At 48.9% G+C, this 21,632-nt stretch overlaps 1 protein-coding gene across 4 annotated transcripts; it reads left to right on the plus strand.

The window, feature by feature from the left end:
- Nucleotides 1-570: 570 nt before the first annotated feature.
- Nucleotides 571-15,799, plus strand: LOC138417488 (zinc finger protein 133-like). 4 transcript variants are annotated; one of them, XM_069547763.1, is made up of 5 exons: nucleotides 571-1,238; nucleotides 2,428-2,603; nucleotides 9,786-9,912; nucleotides 10,314-10,409; nucleotides 13,916-15,799. In XM_069547763.1, exons 3-5 carry the CDS (start codon nucleotides 9,792-9,794, stop codon nucleotides 15,601-15,603), a joined length of 1,905 nt encoding a protein of 634 aa, XP_069403864.1. In that variant the 5' UTR covers nucleotides 571-1,238; nucleotides 2,428-2,603; nucleotides 9,786-9,791; the 3' UTR covers nucleotides 15,604-15,799. The 4 variants fall into 4 exon arrangements, with proteins under 4 accessions (XP_069403864.1, XP_069403865.1, XP_069403866.1 ...); XM_069547764.1 differs by having other exon boundaries at nucleotides 581-1,228; XM_069547765.1 differs by having other exon boundaries at nucleotides 611-943.
- Nucleotides 15,800-21,632: the final 5,833 nt, after the last annotated feature.

The raw sequence follows: 21,632 nt of genomic DNA on the forward strand, positions 1-21,632 counted from the left end.
ATCAGCAGTAACCTTTCGATGTTCAACCACCCTATTTTCTTTTCAGCAAACTCCTACATATCCTGCCCCTCCCATAACTCTTTGAAACAGTTCCTCAGGGCTGCAAGGCTGTCTCCTAGGTATAAGGCCACCAAATAAAACACAATTCTCAACTTTTAGGTTGTCATTCTTGACATTTTGCTTTTTCAATGGACACTACGAGGGGCTGAGCCCCAAGTTATGGTCTAACGGTGAGGCTCCTGTCCCCCAGAAGACGGATGAGATTGCCCATAAACGCGCGGACTGCGACAGAGGGACAGGATCTAGGGAGAGCGGTGCGGATGAGCTAGTTGGGGACATGGGCTCGGAACACAGGGCTGCCTCCTTTGACAGTAAGATCGCGGGAAGATGCCTCGCCTTCTCAGTGTCAGTCCCCACCGTGGGTTTAAGTGAATTAAAGGGAGCTGGTCGATATCACGCCTGCGCGGCTCACGGATCCCTCCCCACCCGCCCCGACACAGCCCTGCTTTCCCCGCAAGCAAGCGTGGCCCGGAAACCGTTGTCCGCTCCGCCGCGAACCCGGAACTAAACGGAGATTCCCGGGGCACATCACTTCCGCAAGACGAGGGGTGGGGAGCGGGGTGCCCGGCACCGGAGGCGGGAGTCACTGCTGGGGTCACTGGGGAGTGTAGTCTTTAAGGCGGAGGCGTTAGCGAAGGACTCACGGAAAGGAGAGAGGTTTCATCCGGGGTCCTCTGTAAAAGAGGGGGCGGGGCGGAAATCTAGGCGCCACAGTGGCCATTCTCCCATGGGCATGTAACCGAGAAACAGCTCCCTCAGAGACCTCTGGGCGCGCCGAGCATCCTGGGAGATGTAGTCCCGGCGCTTGTCTGAGGTTTCTGGGTAGTGTCGTCCTGGCGTCCTGGCCCAGCTGACGGCTGTAGTGACCCCTTGTTCCTCGCGGGTGAGTGCGGCGCCCGTGGGGCTCTAAGCTGCAGCCGTGCCCTTCCATGTGCGGAAAGATAGGTCCTGAAAGTCTGGGCTGTTGGCTGCACCTGAGGCTGGGGACTGTGTGGGTGCCGGGCAGAGGAGGCGGCGGCGGGACGCACTGTTGCGGTTCAGGCCATGCCCTCCCGGATGTCATATTTGGGATGTGACCGCTCATCTCCGATGGACGTGGACGAAGCTCAGGCGCGATGCCCAGTGGTGGCGGATGCCGGAATCCAGCCACGTCCCGGGGCTCCTGTGGGTGAGGACAGGTTAGGCCTTGGCCGAAAGAGCGATGATGATGGGGCGGGGGGGGAGGGGGGGTCGCTCTTACCCGCAGGTCCCTGGGAGACAGAGGGTTGAGTAAGTTGGCATGGGGGCCTGATGTTTCCCAGGTGCTGGGATGAGGGTCAGCCCGCCGTCAGGAGGAGTTTTGGTGGGTGGTTTGCCGTAGGCGGAGAGGGCAATGGCAACCCACTCCAGTACTCTTGCCTGGAGAATCCCATGGACGGAGGAGCCTGGTAGGCTGCAGTCCATGGGGTCACTAGGAGTCGGGCACGACTGAGCGACTTCACTTTGACTTTTCACTTCCATGCATTGGAGAAGGAAATGGCAACCAACTCCAGTGTTCTTGCCTGGAGAATCCCAGGGACGGGGGTAACCCTGGTGGGCTGCCGTTTATGGGGTCGCACAGAGTCGGACACGACTGAAGCGACTTAGCAGCAGTAGCAGCAGTTGCCGTGGGCAGCATGTGCTTGGGATGGGCTGGGTGTGGAACGGGGCACTTTGGTAGCGATCTTGGGTGTGTTTTTGGCCGGTTGCCCCTGGATTCAGGCCTTGGAGGAAGAGGTTGTCTGAGGCCCACTGGGCAAGAAAGGTCCTGGAAACCTGCGTTGACCACAGCAGTCACGGATGTGCACGGCTCCGGTGTTTCCAGACTGGGGGATTTTGAATTCCATTTTAAGGTTTTATTAGGGAGAGATTTTAGACAGAAATAAATAGAACTCTACAGACCCACATCCAGATGTAACCCTTGTCACCTGGAGAGCAATCTTGATTCATCTCAAAATGACACACTGAGAAGCCTTACAACCCACAGAGGTTCCCTGTCCCTGCCCTACTTGAAGAGCCTAGCCTCGGCTGCCAGCTTTCATCCAGACTCTGTGACTTTGTAAAGGTGTCATCTTGGATAAGGGACTGACTTCACTGTGCTTCAGTTTTCTCATCTGTAAAATAAAGGTTATAAATCGTACTCCATTGGGTTGTGAGGCTAGAATGAAGTAAGACGGTTCTGTGCCTGGAACCATCTCTGATGTGTACAGTCCTAAGTGCCCAGTGAGTACGAACTTTGCTTAGGAAGGTGAGAGGCAAGAGTGGGTCAGCTCAGGCCTGGTGTCGGCAGCATTACTGGGGCAGGCTGTGCTCTTAGCGAGCTGCCCGCAGCCTTTTCTTCTGTGACAGGTCCATTCCTGATGCCTTTAAGGAAAAGGAAAGTCTAAGGGCGTGAGTTTCCAGTGACTCTCCTGAACCTTACTGCTCTTGTGCTGCCCAGAGAGGAAGCCTGGTGGGCGAGGAGAGGGCTCCTGACAGCCCGGACTCACGTGGGGACTGCTCGCCTTCCGTGTGCTGAACCAAAGGTGGGTTTCCTTCGCTCAGCCTGGACATCTTGTGCCCAGCACGCCCCGCCCGAGGATCAGAGCCCAGCTGGTTTCCCCAGGGGACATGGTCTGTGGTAGGGGTGGCTGCTGTCCCAGGCCCTCTTGTTCAGACCCTGTGTCCTCCTTGAAGACTGCCCCCTGCCCCCCATCCCTGTGGTTTGTTCAGGCCTGTGCACTCTCAGGCTTGTCTGTTGTGAAGGCCTCGGCCTTCTGTTCTGGTTCCATCCAGCGAGGTCCTCACTGCCTGTGTCCCCGTCCTGTCATCTCACCTGCAGTTAGCTCAGGAGGCAGCTCTAACATTAGAGCTTCCTGTAAAGTACCCACAGGGTGATCACTATACTCAAGAGAATTAATAGTTGTTTCGGTCAGAGCAGTTCTGTTCAGAGGCAGGAGAGGAGAGGTGTGTGGCTGGGGAGGAATTCCGGGGGACAGTGTCCCTGTCTCTGGCCCTCCCTCCGTTTCTGCCCTTGCGGACCTCAGTGAACACCCGCAGGTGGGCCTCTTTGTTCTTTCCAGGCTCACCTGCCCTGTTCTCTCAGCAGCACGTGTGCTGTGCCCTGGACTCCTCTCGTTCTGGTCTCCACTCCTGCTCCACCCTCACTCTTGTCTCTTCTCCACCTTCTTGTCCCTCTCCGCACCTGCCTCTTGAACTGGGCACCTGAGGTCCACATACTGAACGTGCCACTCAGCCTGCTAGAAAGAGACCTTCCTAATCGTCTGCTTCTGTCCCAACTCCAAAGTCAGGATGCTGGGGTTCAAATCTCAGTTTTACCATGTTTAGCTGTGTGGCCCTGAGCTTGTTATTTCACCTCCCTGAGCCTTCTTTTCCTCATCTGCCAGATGGGAATCATCAGGATGATGTCCACCTCCCAGGGATGTTGGAGGAGATAACCCTAGCAATGCAGTTACAGTGCGGGGCACATAAAGGCTAAGTAATTGTTAGAATTACTTTTAATGCCTCCAACTTCTCCAAGTCTCCTCCTCAGTCTCCTCTCCGACTCCCAACCTGGTCAGACCCTGCTTTACAGCTGCATAGAAGCATATTCCGTTGTCTGCTTGTGTTTCCCCAAGCATCTCTGTTTCTCTGTCGACTGGTAATGAGCTGGGATGCTCTCCCCCTGCAGAGCACCCGGCAGTGTTCCCAGGCTCCCTGTTGATGATGGGACCCTGGGGCTCAGGACTCCAGGGCTTAGGCTGTGTCATGACTGTCTGACCCTCCCACTGGACCAGGAGGTGGTGGTTAGAGGGTAGGGTACCTCGTTTGCTCCTCTTGAGCCATTGATACAGTTCCTGTCACTGGGTTAGACTAAGCAGGTGAAGACACCAGCGTCATCTTTGCTAGGCCCCACACCCTCTCCACATGGTATCGGGCCTCTGCTTCTGTTGGTCCCTCTAGCAGGGGTGCTGACATTCTTAACCTGGTGCCTTGGGCCCTCCGAGAGCATACAGACTTAAGCCTGTGACTGGCGCGGCATCACTTGTCGCACATTTGTGAGTGAAAGCAGGGATGAGGTCAGCCTGAAGGAGCACCCAGTGTTTGATGAAATAATTTGAGCCGCAAAATAATGGTAATATTCTAATATAATCCCTAGGATAAGCTATGAATCCACACTGAAGTAAATAAGAAGGGACAACTCTTAGATTTCCCTGGTGATACAGTTCCTAAGAATCTGGCTGCCAGTCAAGGGGTCATGGGTTCAATCCCTGGTCTGGGAAGATTCCACATGCCTTGGAGCAGCTGAGCCTGTGCTCCATGACCACTGAAGCCACCGCAGTGAGAAGCCTGTCCACTGCCACGAAGAGTTGTCCCCGCTTGCCACAACTGGAGAAAGCCTGCATACAGCAACGAAGACCCAGCACAGCCAACAATAAATAGATTAATTTTAAAAAGAGAGAAGGGACAACTCTTGCTTACAGAATTCCAGCTAATGAATTTCGAAGGAAAGAAGGAGGTAGCACATTGTCATTTGGTCAACACTGCAGTAATAATGGTTGAAGACAGGTCCCACAAAATGATGCTAAAATTATTTGGTAAAAGGTTGAAGAGAAACAGGATATTTGTATAATCTCAATCTCTCCCAAATTGTATATTAAATATAAAGGTGAAATGAGTGACTTTGTAATGAAGAATCCCAGCAGACACTGTCTTAACCAAGTGATCAAGACCAAGGTTAACATCATCAGTAGTGAAACATAGCAATATCATGACCTCCTTTCAAGGGGTATGAAAAGGACACGTGACTTCTGAGACAATCTAGCGAAAAGTGAACTAGGTTCATTCTAATCATTTTCTTCTCAAATCTGATAAATCACACTTGAGGGCTGTTCTTCAAAAATGTCATTCATGAAAGAAGGAACATCACAGATTGGAGGAGATTAAAGATATATGACAGCTAAATGCAGTGCGAGAACCTCAGTTGAATCCTGGACCAGAAGAAGGAGGACATTAGTAGAAAAAACCTGTTGAAATGTGGTCATAAGCTATAGTTTAGATAATAGAAATAATAATCAATGTTAATCTGGTTTTGATCATTGTAGTATAGTTTTCTCAGATGTTAATGTTAGAGAAAACTGGATTAAGGTTACATGGGAATTGATACTTTTACAACTTTTAAGTCTAAAATTCAAAATGAAAAGTTCTATGGATTCATTAGTCTTACAGTGAATTGGATGTTGGATGAGTTCTGTTAAAGAATACTTCAGCATGTGTAAATGCAATCATGTTTTTTCTCCTTGGTCCAGTTCATTAATACAGTATATTACAGTAATGAATTCCCTCAGTTCAACCAGTCTTACATTTCTGGGCACTCTGTCTTGGCGAAATTTTTTAAAAAAATATTTGTTTATTTATTTATTTGGCTCCGCTGGGTCTTAGTTGTGGCATATGGGGTCTAGTTCTTTGACCAAGGATCGAACCCAGGCCCCCTGCATTGGGAGTGCGAGGTCTTAGCCACCTGACCACCCGGGATGTCCCTGAAATATATCTTATTGCTTTGAATGATATTCTTTTTGCCATGCATTTAAAGTCATAAAATACACATAACATAAGACTTACCATCTTAACTGTTCTAAGTCTATAGTTCAGTATCGTTAAGGACATTCATATTGTTGTGCAGCCATTCACACTGTCCATTTCCAGAACTTTTCAGAATGAAACTCTGTCCCCATTAAACAATAACTCAGTTTCCCCTTCCTCCTAGCTCCTGTCAACCATCATTCTACTTTGTCTATATGGATTACTCTAGGTACCTCATATAAGTGGAATTATATATTTGTCCTTTTGTATCTGGTTTGTTTCCCTTAGCATAGTATCTTTAATGTTCATCCATGTTGTAGCATGTGTCAGAATTTCTTCTCTAAGACTTAATAATATTCCACCATATATACACACACACACACACACACACACGCACGCGCACACACACACCACTCTTTGTTTATCCATTTGTCTGTTGACAGACACTTGGATCACGTCTACATTTTGGCTGTTGTGAATAATGCTGCTCACATGAGTGTACAAATATCTGTTCAAGTCCCAGCTTCCAATTCCTTGGGGGAAATACCCAGAAGAGGAATTGGTAGGTCATATGGTAATGTGTATTTTTATTTTGAGGAACTGCTGTGCTGTTCTCCAGTGTGTGTGCAGCATTGTACGTTCCCACCTGCAGTGCACATGAGTTGGATGATGATTTTGAAAAGTCTCATGGAAGTCTGGTATATTTTTTGTCTAGAGTCACTTAGGAGTTTTCTTGTTATTCTTCAGAGCCTGATAGTTTTTCCAGGAGATAGATACCTTGAAGTTGTTGGCTGTGTGTCAGTTTCTCCCTGGTACTTTGTAGGCCCTTCATATTTTGATTCAGGTCATCTTTTTTTCTCAATTTTTACTGTGGTACAGTTGATTTACAATATTGTGTTAATTTCAGGTGTATAGAAAAGTAATTCAGTTATACATACACATATGTTCATTCTTTTTCAGATTCTTTTCTCATATAGGTTATTATAGAGTATTGAGTAGGGTTCGCTGTCCTATATAGTAGGGTCTAGTTGGTTACCTGTCTGTATACTTTATATATTATAGTGTCTGTATGTTAATCCCAAACTCCTAATTTATTCCTCCCCCCACCACACACACACATTTCCCCTTTGGTAACCGTATGTTTTGTTTTTTAAGTGTGTGAGTCTGTTTCTGTTTTATAAATAAGTTCATTTATATCATTTTAAAACCTTAGGTTCCAGGTATGAGTGATATATTTGTTTGTTTGACTTCACTTAGTATGATAATCTCTAGGTCCATCCACGTTGCTGAAAATGACATTATTTCATTCTTTTTACAGCTGAGTAATAGTCCATTGTACAAAGATGTACTACATTTGAAGACAGTTTTATCTGCTCATAGCTGGGCTGGGTCTTCACTGCTGCTTGACTGTCCTCTGGTTGCGGCAGGTGGGGGCTGCTCTCCAGTGGGGGTGCACGGGCTTCTTGAGGAGGCTTCTCCTGTGGCAGAGCACGGGCTGTGAGCGCAGGTTGAGTAGTTGTGGCACACGGGTTTAGTCGCTCCAAGGCATGTGGGATCTTCCCAGATCAGGGATGGAACTCGTGTCTCCTGTAGTCACAGGACTCCTTGCCACCGGAACTCGTGTGAATACAGGTGGATTCCTTACCACTGAGCCGCCAGGGAAGGCCTGTACCACATCTTCTTTATCCATTCCTCTGCTGATGGACATTTAGGTTGCTTCCATGTCTTGGCTGTAATAAATAGTGCTGCAGTGAACACTGGCTGTATCTTTTCGAATTACGATGTTCTCTGGATATGTGCCCAGGAGTGGGACTGCTGGATCATATGGTAGTTCTATTTTTAGTTTTTTAAAGAAGCTCCATACTGTTCTCTAGAGGGTCTGTTACCAGTTTTACATTCCCATCAACAGTGTGGGAGGGGTCCCTTTTCTCTACATCCTCTCCCGTATTTATCGTTTGTGGACTTTTTGAGGATGGCCATTCTGACTGGTGTGAATTGTAGTTTTGATTTCCATTTCTCTAACAAAAAGGTCTGTCTAGTCAAGGCTATGGTTTTTCCAGTAGTCAGGTATGGATGTGAGAGTTGGACTGTGAAGAAAGCTGAGCACCAAAGAATTGACGGTTTTGAACTGTGGTGTTGGAGAAGACGCTTGAGGGTCCCTTGGACTGCAGGGAGATCCAACCAGTCCATCCTAAAGGAGATCAGTCCTGGGTGTTCTTTGGAAGGTCTGATGCTAAGGCTGAAACTCCAATACTTTGGCCACCTCATGCGAAGAGTTGACTCATTGGAAAAGACCCTGATGCTGGGAGGGATTGGGGACAGGAGGAGAAGGGGATGACAGAGGATGAAATGGCTGGATGGCATCACCGACTCGATGGACATGAGTTTGGGTGAACTCTGGGAGTTGGTGATGGACAGGGAGGCCTGGCGTGCTGTGATTCATGGGGTCGCAAAGAGTCGGACATGACTGAGCGACTGAACTGAACTGACCAATTAGCGATGTTGAGCCTCTCTTCATGTGTCTCTTGGCTCTTCATCTCTTCATCTGTACGTCTTCTTTGGAGTATATGGCTGAAACTTGAAGTCATTACGCTGAATGAAATAAGACAGACACAAAAGGACAGACACCGTATGATTTCATATATTTGTGATACCTAGAATAGCCAAATGCATGGAGACAGTAAGTAAAGTGATGGTTGGTTACCAGGGTTTGTGAGAAAGGGCATTATGGTTAATGGTCACAGAGTTTCAACGTGGCATGATGAACCAGTTCTGGAGATCGATAGTGGTGCTGCTGCTGCTGCTAAGTTGCTTCAGTCGAGTCCGACTCTGTGCGACCCCATAGGCAGCAGCCCACTAGGCTCCTCTGTCCCTTCGATTCTCCAGGGAAGAACACTGGAGTGGGTTGCCATTTCCTTCTCCAATGCATGAAAGTGAAAAGTGAAAGTAAAGTCGCTCAGTCGTGGCCAACTCTTAGTGACCCCATGGACTGTAGCCTACCAGGCTCCTCCACAGGTGGGATTTTTCAAGCAAGAGTACTGGAGTAGAGTGCCGTTGCCTTCTCCGATACTGGTGATGGTTGTACCACATTAAGTGCGAGCATGCTTAATATACTGAAATGTACACTTCAAATGGTAAAAATAGTAAAATGCTTATGTATATTTTACAATCATTTAAAACCCACAAGCCACTCCTACTCTCGACCTGTTCTGCATTTCTCCCACTTTGTGCCTTTTATTTCTCCCAAATGGTCCTCCATCACAGGATTCAGGCTTCCTCTCATCCTTGGCTCAGGTGTCCTCTTCTCTGCTCCCCATACACCTCATCAGGAACACCTGGCACATTTCTCTTCCCTAGACTCTGTGCTTCATTCAAGACCAAGTTCCTGGGCCTCTTGAGAAAACCTCTCCTGATGTCCCTATTTAGGGTGCTTTCCACTTTGAAACTGTGTTGCAATAAAGGCAGTGAAGTTGGGCAGGGTGTGAGAATGGCATGTGAGATGAATCCGTGGACTGAATGGCAGGGTGGACTGAATGGCAGGGACTTCCACCCTGAGTACCACAGTGTGGGATAGGACGTTTAGTGGAGTATTACCCACAGTTGAAAAAGTGAAGATGCTAGCTGATGGCTGGGATGGGCTCCAAACCAGGGCAGTAGGGTTCAAATTTGTGCTTTTCACCATTCCCTGCTGGTTGGTACCTCTCAAGGAAGGAGGGCTGGAGAGGCTGTGGGATTGGGGGAAGGACTGAGCTGTGTTTGGTCTCTGCCATAACTGAATTGTGTGAACCTCAGTCATTCGGGTGCTTCAACACTAACTAATACAATGGTTCAGACAATTCTTTTAAATTCTTTAAACTCAAAAGTCTGGCGCTTTCCCTCAACATAAAGTTAAAGTTCCTGAAAGTTACAGGCTCCTATTTCTGTATGTATTCTCCAAATCAGCCCACCTAGGACCTTGAACGTGCTGACAGGTGCCACTGCCAGATGGGGATTGGGCTTTAAAGATCTCGCAATACAGAGCACCAGGGTCAAAGGCAGGATCTAGATCTCTCACCTGCCTCCCCCGGGCAGCCTCCCCCTTGCCCCTTACCCTGAAGCCTGGGCAGGGCTGGCTCCCGGGTGAACAGGGCTATTTTGTGTTATAGGCACACATGGCATTCAGAGATGTGGCTGTGGATTTCACCCAGGATGAGTGGGTGCTGCTGAGCCCTGCTCAGCGGTCCCTGTACCGGGAGGTGATGCTGGAGAACTACAGCAACCTGGTCTCACTGGGTAAGCCTGCATGTCTCAGGACCCGGGTCCTGGCTGCTGGCAACTTGGAGCAGCCCTCTTGGTTTCTGGCCTTACCTTTGGGTTGGCCTCCAAAGCAGAGACACTTTGTAAACGTGTACAGGTGTGTGTGCATGTGTGTGATACTCTGCATTTCTAGCCTTTTCCCGCAGGCTCTCTGGTAAGCATGGCATCTCTTCCTAGTCAGTATCTTCTTGTAAACGAGGGAGGTGTTCTCTCACAGCATGAGGTCGGGTCAGTGAACTCCCATCCTGGCTTCCCTTCCCTGGTGGGGAGCTCACCACTCTCAGATCTTCCCCACCACCTTTAGAAATCCTCGCCCCTGGTGTGGCTCTGAGTGCAGGATAACCTGCGACCATCTTGTTCTCTTTTCCTCTGAGCAGGCATTCCGTTTTCTAAACCAAAACTCATCACCCAGCTGGAGCAAGGGAAGGAGAGCTGGAGAGAAGAGAGGAAATGCTCGCCCGTCAGCTGCCTGGGTGAGTGGGGACACTGGGTGGTTCAGAGGGCTAGGGGTGGGGAGGTCTTTCTGCTGGCCCCCTGGCCGCTCACCGGGTGCACTGCCGCCTTCCAGACCTGCAGCCGCACTCGAGCTTCCTGGTGTCTCGTCTCCCTGCACTGGGTTTGCCGTCTCTGCCTCACTTAGTTCTCTCCCACCTACATAGTCTGGTGGCTCTTGTTACTATATTTTTAAAAGGATATTTTCCCTGGATTAGAATTTTAGATTGGCTTATTTTTTCACCACTTTAAAGATACTGTTCCCCTGTTCAGGCCTCCCATTGTTTCTGATAAGAAATCAGCTGTCATTTCCACAGTTATTGCTTTGTGTTTTTTTGTTACTTTTTAAACCTCTGGCTACTTTCAGAGTTTTCTGTATGTTTGGTGTTCAGCTGTTTGACTGCGATGTCACTGAGGAAGTGAGATGCTTTTCTTTGAAGTTTTCCTGTCATAGCGTGTGCTCAGATTTTTGAATCTATAAATTTATGGTTAGAGCCACATTGGGGAGATTTTTGGACATTATTCTTTTGTTCCCTTCTGTTTCCTTCTGTTTGGAATGATAGTTACATGTGTATTAGTCCTTTTTACATGGTTCCCAGTTTACTGAGCCTTTTTTTAAATAACTTTCCATTTTTATAACTTTTTGGAATGATAGTTACATGTGTATTAGTCCTTTTTACATTGTCCTACAGTTTAGTGAGCCTGTCTGTACTTTTTTTTTATAACTTTCCATTTTTGTGATGATGCTTCCTAATTGTTCATTAATGAAGGGCAGATTTTCCTTTACCTTCTTTAACAGAAAAGCAGATACTTAGAAGATACATTTTTAAGTGAAAAATTGCAAAACAATGTTTATTACATAGTTGGGTTTGTGTGAAAGACTGTATCAACATGTATATGTGAACAGAGCCATCTGCATTATTATTGACCGTGATCTGTGGTTAGCTTGGTGGGTAGAGAATTGGGAAGAGTAGAGTTTCTGGGAAGTTTTTTGACTTGGCATTCTTTTTAAATGATAGAGGATTAGATAACTGTAGGGAATTGTGTGTTTTTTAGCTTTTAAAATACTGTTGACAGTTTCATAATAAAGAGAAGTATATGTTTTCTTTTTCTGTAAGAGATTTTCTATCTCTCAGTTTTATCCAATTTGAAAGCTTAATTTTTTCTTAAAATCAAGGGAAATAGCATATCTAATAGAAATCATATTTTTCAACTTGTTTATATCCTTGTTTTTGGTTTGCTAAGAGTCAGCAGATTACTTGCCAATGTCATTGTAATTTATATCAAATCCCCCATTTATTTCTAAGTTTTTGCTATATATTTCACTTCAGTGTAATGTTAGGCATGTAAAGGTTCATGACAATTTTATCTCATTCATTAATGAAGTTTTTAATGTTAAAATTCTTTTGTTCCACATTATATTCCTTAAACTTTCATTTTTTTCCAAAAATACTTTTTTAAATTTTATATTGAAGTATAGCTGATTAACAATGTTGTGATAGTTTCAGGTGGACAGCGAAGGGACCCAGCCATACATGTGCATGTATCCATTCTCCCCCAAACTCCCCTTCCATCCAGGCTGTCACATAACATGAGCAGTGTTCCCTGTGCTGTAGAGTAGGTCCTTGTCAGTCATCCATGTTAAATATAGTCGTGTGTTACGTATCAATCCTATTATTTCTTCTTAGTCTTAGCACCTGCTTTGTTGTGGCTCTTTGTTTTTTAGAGAGTTTTGGTATGGTATTTAATGTGATTTGGGGTGTCATGTAGCCTGCTATTGCATTTTCTGCCAAACCAACTGTTATCTTTGAATAGAGACTTTGGCCCTTTCACATTTACTGTAACAGCTGATGGATCTCATGGGACTTAGGGGCAGACTGTAGGGCAGGTATGTACAGAAGCATTTCTGTTAGCTCAGGCTGCTGAAACACAGCACCAGAATTCATGGCAGAAGCAAAAGGTTTTGTGTTTCTGGAGGCTCGCAGTTCTTGGTTGGCGGAGGTGTTGGCAGTTTACACAGGAGGTCTCCCTCCTGAACTTTGAATGGCCACCTCCTCACTCTGTCCTCACCCGGCCTTTCTGAGGCTGCACATCCTGGCTTTCCTCCTACAGGGAGGTCACCAGACATATTGATTAGAGCCTTATGACTTTCTTTAACCTTAATCACCTCTTTAAAGGCCCTGTCTCAGAATACAGTAGCATTCTGTACTGATGGAATAATTCTAGAATGTAGATGTACACACAGTTGGTTTTCAAAAGTTCAGTGCATCAGTGAAGGCAAGTGTTCAGGCAGATGCGGTGAGGTCTGGACTTGGTTCCTCAGACTATGTGATCCTGCATTCCCGCCAGCTGAATAGAACCAGCGGTGCTGAAGCAAGGTGTTCAGTGTTGACATCTCCTTATGAGAGGTACTATAAGAAGAAAACTTTTATATTGATTCCTGGTGCCATTTTTATTTAGGTTAATTATGGAAATTAACAAGACTCAAACTGATCCATGGCACCAGTCATTGGGGGGCCTAGACCGTGGGTGTGTTGTCTACTGCTGAAAGCCTCCTGAAGTGAAAGTGAAAGAAAGTGTTAGTCACTCGGTTGTGTCCAACTCTTTGGCGACCCCATGGACTATAGTCTGCCGGGTTCCTCTGTCCATGGAAATTCTCTAGACGAGAATGCTAGAGTGGGTTGCCATTTCTTCCTCCAGGGGCTCTTCCCGACCCAGGGGTCAAACCTGTGTATCCTGCATTGGCGGGCAGCTTCTTCGCTGTCTGAGCCACCAGGGAAGCCCTGGCTTGTGGGAATTCTGGTCCAGAGTAGTCCTCTAATAAGTATTTGTCAGCAATGACACCCCACTCCAGTACTCTTGCCTGGAAAATCCCATGGACAGAGGAGCCTGGAAGGCGGCAGTCCATGGGGTTGCTGAGGTTTGGACACGACTGAGCGACTTCACTTTCACTTTCATGCATTGGAGAAGGAAATGGCAACCCACTCCAGTGTTCTTGCCTGGAGAATCCCAGGGATGGGGAGCCTAGAGGGCTGCCGTCTCTGGGGTCGCACAGAGTCAGACATGACTGAAGTGATTTAGCAGCAGCAGCAGCAATGGGACCCTCCAGGTTCAGGTGTCTCACACGTGGTATCTTTAGCCACTCCGCTGTGTTGCCTCCTACACCAGGGTCTTCCAAGCTCAGGGACAGCTCTGTTCTTCCACCCCATCCTCTCAGGGAGACAGGGAAAGACAGACACGTTTCCATGTGGGTTCTCTGGTTAGAGCTCTCTTGGTCACAGACAATCCCTTTGGACCCTGTTTGTGTCACTGGGTGGTTGTGCGTTAGGAGGTCGTTGTAGGTCCTCTGCAGGAAGTCTTGCTGGGTGGCCCTGAAGATGTAAACATTTTGAAGAACAAGGAATGGAGTCTTAACCATCAGGCGAGGCAGAACTGCTTTGGCGGTTCCACGTCTCAGTTCTGACTCAGACTCTTCTCTCTGCCACAGAACCAAAGCCAGAACTCCACCTCTGTCCTTCCTGCCCTCCGGATCTCTGCAGTCAGAAATTCCACGTGCAGCAGGTGCTGTGTAGTCCCCCACCCTGGATCTTCACGTGCCTGTATGCCGAAGATCCCGTCCAGCCAGGAGACCTGTGCCTGGAGGACCAGCAGCAGCAGGCCGCTGGTGGTAGTGCCTGGATCGAGGAAGTGGAAGGGCAGGAGAGGGAAGGTGCCCTGCCTTTGTTTGGAAAGACAGAGAAAAGTACTGTAGAAGTATTCCCCAGGCCACCCCAGAGGCAGCCAGTCTTCTCTGGGGGTGGGGTCCCAGGTATGGAGATAGAGGCCGGCCCGGCACAAATGGGGACCCCTGAGGAAACAGACAGGCTGTTGAAGAGGATCGAAGTCTCCAGGATTGGGACTGTCAACTGTGGAGAGTGTGGACTGGGTTTCAGCAAGATGACGAACCTGCTCAGTCACCAGAGGATCCACTCCAGGGAGAAGCCCTACGTGTGTGGGGTGTGTGGGAAGGGCTTCAGTTTAAAGAGGAGCCTGGACGGACACCAGAATGCGCACTCAGGGGAGAAGCCCCTCCTGTGTGGGGAGTGTGGGCGGGGCTTTAAACAGAGGTCGAAGCTCATCATACATGAGAGGAGACACTCTGGCGAGAAGCCGTACATGTGCTGTGAGTGCAGGCGAGGCTTCAGCGATAAGTCAAACCTCATCGTCCACCAGAGGACACACTCTGGGGAGAAGCCCTACGTGTGCCAGGAGTGTGGGAAAGGATTCAGCCAGAAGTCAGCCGTCGTCAGGCACCAGAGGACACACCTGAAGGAGAAGACCATCGTGTGTGGCAACTGCGGGCTGGGCTTCAGCGACAGGTCGAACCTCATCTTGCACCAGAGGACGCACTCAGGGGAGAAGCCGTACGCCTGCAAAGAGTGTGGGTGGTGCTTCCGGCAGAGGTCCACACTCGTCAACCACCAGAGGACACACTTGAAGGAGAAGCCTTACGTGTGTGGCGTGTGTGGACACAGATTCAGCCAGAATTCAACCCTTATCTCGCACAGGCGCACACACACCGGGGAGAAGCCTTACGTGTGTGGGGTATGTGGGCGGGGCTTCAGTCTCAAGTCCCATCTCAACAGGCACCAGAACTCGCACTCCGGGCACAAGCCCATCGTATGCAAGGACTGCGGGCGTGTCTTCAGCCAGCAGTCCAACCTCATCCGACACCAGAGAACGCACTCGGGGGAGAAGCCCCTGGTGTGTGCCGAGTGCGGGCGAGGGTTCAGCCAGAAGTCAAACCTCGTGGAACACCAGAGGACACACTCCGGCGAGAAGCCGTACGTGTGCAGGGAGTGTGGGCGGGGCTTCCGCCACCAGTCAGGCCTCATCCGGCACTGCAGCACACACACAAGGGAACAGCCGTTCCAGTGCCGGTGGTGCGGGCGAGGCTTTGGCAACAAGTCCGCCCTGCTCATGCACAAGTGGTCACACTTGGAAGAGAACTCCTATCTGTGCACAGAGTGCGGCCAAGGCTTTCCCCACAAGAAACAACTTATCCTCCACCAGATGACACACCAGGGGAGGACGCCGCACGTGTGCAAGGCGTGCGGGCAAGGCTTCATCCAGAAGAGCCACCTCAACAGACACAGGAGGAATGTGTGCCCACCACAGACCACCGTTTCAGTCTGACCCCGAGGCTCCGCCAGAGCATCCTCCTGACCCCCTCACCCGCTCAAGAGCGCAGACTAAATCAAAACATTTTACACTCTTCTTGAAACACATTCCCTAAGCGGTCAAAAAGACGTTTGAACTCAGTTTACTTCCTCTACCCCAAGTCGTCGTGTTTGGGGCCTTTTGCTCTAATAAAACTCTGCTGCTTTACAAATCTGTGGCCTCAACTGTGTCTCTCATTCACCCACCTATAAAGGTAAGGAATCAGGGGTGGTACAGAAATCTCGAGCTTCTGAGGCCATGGTTCCGCGGTAATTCAGTCCTTTGGATGACATAAGAACTGAGTCAGTCTGATTCTTGGACAGTCTGGTCCTTTGTAGAGGGAGAGGATCCTGGAACTGTGTTCAGGGGATTTGGGCAAGGGAGGGGTTCTTCCAGGAAACACGACCTCCCCTAAGCTGCTCACTCTCACCTGGAGCCCCACCCTACTCTCCCCCAGCTCCTGTGGCAGCCCCCCTACTGGCTTGCCTCTTCCTCGCTCTCAGATGTCTCCACTTCTGCCTTTGCTGAGTCAAATCAGCAGTTAGGACCACTGCTACTGCTTAGAGTTAGGGTAAACACACCACAAATAATTGTGAGTCAGCTGGTTAACCTAGAAGAAATGAACAAACATCTAAACACTTAAATCATGTATAAGCAGGAAATCTGAACAGACCAGCATGAAGAAGGAGATTGAGTTAGGAATCAAAAACCTTCCAAAAAAGCCTGAAATCAGATGGCCTTATTGGCAACTTCTAGCATTTAAAGGATTAACACCCATTCTCCAAATCTTACCAAAAAAAGACTCTTCCTAAATCATTCTGTGAGACCAGTATTACCCTACTAGCAAAACTTGACAGAGACAACACAAGAAAACTACAGACCCTAACCCCTATGGATATAGAGGGAGAAACCCTCGACACAGTACTAGCAACCAAATCCAGCAGCATATGAAAATGATTTTCACACTGTAACTGAGTGGTTTCCTGGCTCAACATAGCAAAATAGCAAAAAAAATCAATACAGCATGTTAATAGAATAAAAGGGGGGGGGGGGCGGAAAGCAAACACATTCCATTTATATGAAATACCCAGGATAAGCCACAGCAAAGAGACAGAAGGCACGATAGTGGCTGCCAGACACTAAGAGAAGAGGAAATGGGGATGACTGTTCCCCATTAACAATAAAGGACTGCCCTTGTGGGTAATAAAAATGTTGTGGAACTCAATGGTAATGATGGCTGCAGAACACTGGAAATGCTAGAAACCATTGAACTGTATACTTTAAAAACGGTCAAAATGGTAAAGTTTATATTACCTGAATCGTACCTCAGTTAAAACTTTTAAATCTTACCCACTCAAATCTTGTCATTGGATGAAAAATAAAAGCCTGGGGCCACAGAAATATCTGGGACTTAAGAATTGTTGACATAAGATAAAACACAAGACACACTCAGTAAAACCCTAAACTGGCAGCGACAACATTTCAATTGTTAAAAAAAATTAAGTTTTCCAATGCAAATTCTTTGTCATACTTGGAAGCAACTCAAATGAAAGAGAGAAATGGTTCTGAGAAACCAGAGGCTTTGCTCTATTTTTAGATCAGAGCTGATTGTTTGGGATTGCTAAATCCTCTGAGTGTGTATTTATTAATCTGTTAAGTGTGGAAGCAAACATTTCAGAAGCAGGTGTAGCCACCCTGCTGGCCAGCCAGACTGAGTGCCCGGCTCTATAATGTCAGTTTGGGGAGAAGAAAGAAAGGAAAATGTAGTGTTCTGATCTCTGCTCTCGAGCTGCATACAGTATTATAGAGAAGAACTCAGTCCTTATGGAATAGCAGGACAGTCCACAGTGAAAGGCCGTGTCTGTGCCCCTGTGTCTCGGTGCTCCCGATCAGCCAGAGGGGCTTTGCACAGAGGAGAGGTGTAGCCAGGGATGTTCTCATCAAAGATGGGGAACTGCCTGTAGGATCAAGGAATGATGACAAGGACCTAGAAAGTCAGAGGAGAGAAAGCCGAACCCAGGAAAAATTGGAGGGAGAATTTTTAGGTATGAAAACAACAGCTATAGATTCCACAGAAGAGAGACTCCTGTGGCTGGACTTTAGGAGGTGTATTAGGGAAGTAAGATAAATTGTTACAAAGGGTCAGGTCAAATCCTCAGTTCAGTTCAGTCGCTCAGTCGTGTCCGACTCTTTACGACCCCATGAATCGCAGCAAGCCAGGCCTCCCTGTCCATCACCAACTCCCGGAGTTCACTCAGATTCACATTGATCAAGTCAGTGATGCCATCCAGCCATCTCATCCTCTGTCGTCACCTTCTCCTCCTGCCCCCAATCCCTCCCAGCATCAGAGTCTTTTCCAATGAGTCAACTCTTCACATGAGGTGGAGTTTCATCTTTAGCATCATTCCTTCCATAGAAATGCCAGGGCTGATCTCCTTTAGAATGGACCTGTTGGATCTCCTTGAAGTCCAAGGGACTCTCAAGAGTCTCCTCCAACACCACAGTTAAAAAGCATCAATTCTTCAGCGCTCAGCCTTCTTCACAGTCCAACTCTCACATCCATACGTGACCACAGGAAAAAGCATAGCCTTGACTAGATGGACGTTAGTTGGCAAAGTAATGTCTCTGCTTTTCAATATGCTATCTAGGTTGGTCATAACTTTTCTTCCAAGGAGTAAGCATCTTTTAATTTCATGGCTGCAGTCACCATCTGCAGTGATTTTGGAGCCCCAGAAAATAAAGTCTGACACTGTTTCCACTGTTTCCCCATCTATTTTCCATGAAGTGATGAGACCAGATGCCATGATCTTAGTTTTCTGAATGTTGAGCTTTAAGCCAACTTTTTCATCTCTTTCACTTTCATCAAGAGGCTTTTTAGTTCCTCTTCACTTTCTGCCATAAGGGTGGTTCATCTGCATAGCTAGGTTATTGATATTTCTTCTGGCAATCTTGATTCCAGCTTGTGTTTCTTCCACTCCAGCGTTTCTTATGATGTACTCTGCATATAAGTTAAATAAGCAGGGTGACAATATACAGCCTTGACATACTCCTTTTCCTATTTGGAACCAGTCTGTCGTTCCATGTCCAGTTCTAACTGTTACTTCCTGACCTGTATACAGATTTCTCAAGAGGCAGGTCAGGTGGTCTGGTATTCCCATCTCTTTCAGAATTTTCCACAGATGTAGACAGACGTAGCTGACTCTAAGACCCTGGAAAACAGTTCGGGCCAACGTTTTGTCTAGATTCCGAGCCACTTGGAGGAAAAGCAGATCTTAAAACAACCTTGATTAGTGCTGGCAGGTGAGGTCAATTTGACTCATCACCCATGGTATCACTGCCCCATGCCAGGGACTGGAAGGAGGTACCAGAATCTCATGCCTGCAGATGTTTGGTCTCTGGGGAGATGGGCATGTGACTGGGGAGAACTGGCTGGACAGGTCATCTCTGTAGAGGGAGGGGCAGACGGGCTGGGGTTGGAGCTTCCCAACCTGGAGCTGAGGAGTCAGGTAACACTCTGGGGCCCTGGTGGGATCTCAGAGCAGAACCAGAGAAGAGGCTGTGGTGATGTTTAAGGCCGCTGGTCCAGGAGACCCGGGCAACTCAGGAAGGGCATTTGGGTTTCTCACGAGGACAGTTGTGGGTGCCAGAGTTGTGGGGGAGGCCAGGCCTGAGCAAGGGCAGGGCCAGGAGTTGGGTCGCAGGGTTGGGACCACAGGGCAGGCATCATGCCAGCCGGTGGGTGTGGGTGACCTGGGCACAGAGGGCGTGGGGGGCCCATGGGGTATGTACTGGGGTTGCCCTGGCGAATGGTGACAGAGAGCCAAGCAAAGTGACTTGGAAGCCCACCAGTGCTGAAGCCAAAGGCCCCAGAAAAGGGACAAGACAGGAGTGAAAAGAGCAGATTCAAGGACTGGTCCTCAGTGCCCCCAGAGACCGAGCACCGGTATCTGCACAGAGCAGCAAGGGAGGCCACCCTGGTCACAGGACTGCGGCCTGAGGGCACCCTGACAGAGGTAGGGACTTCTGGGGCCTCCCTGCAGCAGGGGGTAGCTGGAGAGGCTGCAGGGAGGAGACCCCGGCCCTGCTGGGCCGCTGGCAACCCTCAGGCAGGAGGAACCTTGTCTCCAGGCCCGTTGGGTGAGAGGGCCCGAGGGGAGACAGGCCCCCTGTAGCCCCTGCCCTCCCTGGCTTGTGGGCGACAGCATGTGCTGGGCCCTAAGCTCTGTGCTTGGAGTCATGGGCCTCACCTTTCAGAACTGGAACCAAGTGCTTATTGACAGAAGTCACTGGCCAAGTTCAGTTCCCAACGGTGCGGCCTTCAGCTCCAGGAGGCCACCATCAGCCCCACCACATGCAGTTTGCTTCTTCAGAACCACAAGAGACTCAGCTGTTTCGGGTCTCTGCTCCACTGATTAGGTTAGGCCCACCTGGGACAACCCCTTTTGATTAAATCAATTAATTGCTCTTGTTATTTTTAAATGACATCATAGGCTCTTGTCACCTCTGCCACATAAGATAGTCCAGTCTCAGGAGCAACACCCCTTGGTATTCCCAAACACGTGACTCACTGGGCATCACCTCGGACCAGCCTGTCTCGCCCGGTCCCTGGCATGTTGTACCCCCATTTGAGAAAGAAAAAGAATGAAAACGGGGCTGAATATCAAAGAAACTGGACAGTGGACTAAAGCAGTGCACGAGCCAAGAGTTCTCCAGAGAAACAGAGCCGATGGGATAGACGTACACTATCATAGGGAGAGATTTATTACAGGAACTGGCTAGCGCTCCTCGTGAAGGCTGAGAATCCTTACCTCCTGATGTCCACAGCTGAGACTCAGGGAAGCTGGCCACCTGGTTCCAGTTTGAGTGCAGAGGCCAGAGAACCAGGAGCATGGGTGGTGTCGGCCTAGTCTGAGGGCAGGATAAGGGGTCCCAGTTCAGGAGCCAGGCAGGGGGCGTGAGTGCTCCCCTCCTCCACCTGGTTGTCCAACCCCCACCCCATCCACACGTGTGATGTCATCACGGCAGGAGCAGGGACAGGTGGGCGCACCTAGGAGGCTAGGGAGGCGGGGAGGGGGTAGGGCTTGGAAAGAAGCCTGGGGTCCCCTGTCCTGTGATGAGGAAGTTGTCTAAGGCCTGAGAGCACTGGGGGACGAGCAGGTAGTAAATTTAATTTCTTCAACATGAGCCAAATCCGGATCTGTTTGTTGTATAAATGTCCACTTAAAATAGCTAACAAAATGGCCAGGGAAAGAGCTAACAGCTAACTCTGAATACTTCGCTGACATGCTTTCTACATTAATCTATACAGTAAGCATCCATTTTAGGCAACCTTGGTGGAAAAGGAAGCAAAGTGTTTTTTTGAGCTTGCTGACTGAGGACAGAGCCTCTTTCTTCAGACCACCTCTCACTGACTCACCTGGATTCATTCTGTGTACTTACTCCCCACATGGCCCCTCAACGTCCTTACCTCTTTCTTTTTTTAAATTATTTTAATTGGAGGCTAATTACAACAGTGTAGTGGTTTTTGCCATACACTGACATGAATCAGCCATGGGTGTACATGTGTCTGCCATCCTGAACCCACCTCCCACCTCTCCTGATGGTCCTGCCTCTCACACCCTGGGGAGCTGAGCACAGCGGGAGCCATGGGAACGGAGGTGGGTGCTCCTGGGGCAGGGGATCCAATCAACAGCTGAGCCTGGCTTCACCCTCAGGGACCTTCCCTTGAGGGGACGCCGTCGGCTGCCCGCCTTGTGGGGAAGTCACTAGAGCAGCCCGGGAGGTGGTGGCTGGGGGCGGTGGGATGGGGGTGTGGGTAGGTGGGTGTGTGTGCATGGCCACCGGGGGTGCCCCCTTCCCCGCCCCACCTCGTCCTCTCACAGGGGTTGGTCCCCAGTGAACACCCACCCTCTTCTGCCCCAAAGTGTCTCAGTACTCGCTTCTAGAGGGCCTCGCCCTGAACAGGCTCCACTGTGAGGGGCCCCGGCTGTCCTGAAAGATGTGAG

This window comes from Ovis canadensis, chromosome 13, assembly GCF_042477335.2.
Source record: "Ovis canadensis isolate MfBH-ARS-UI-01 breed Bighorn chromosome 13, ARS-UI_OviCan_v2, whole genome shotgun sequence".
Lineage (NCBI taxonomy): Eukaryota > Metazoa > Chordata > Mammalia > Artiodactyla > Bovidae > Ovis > Ovis canadensis.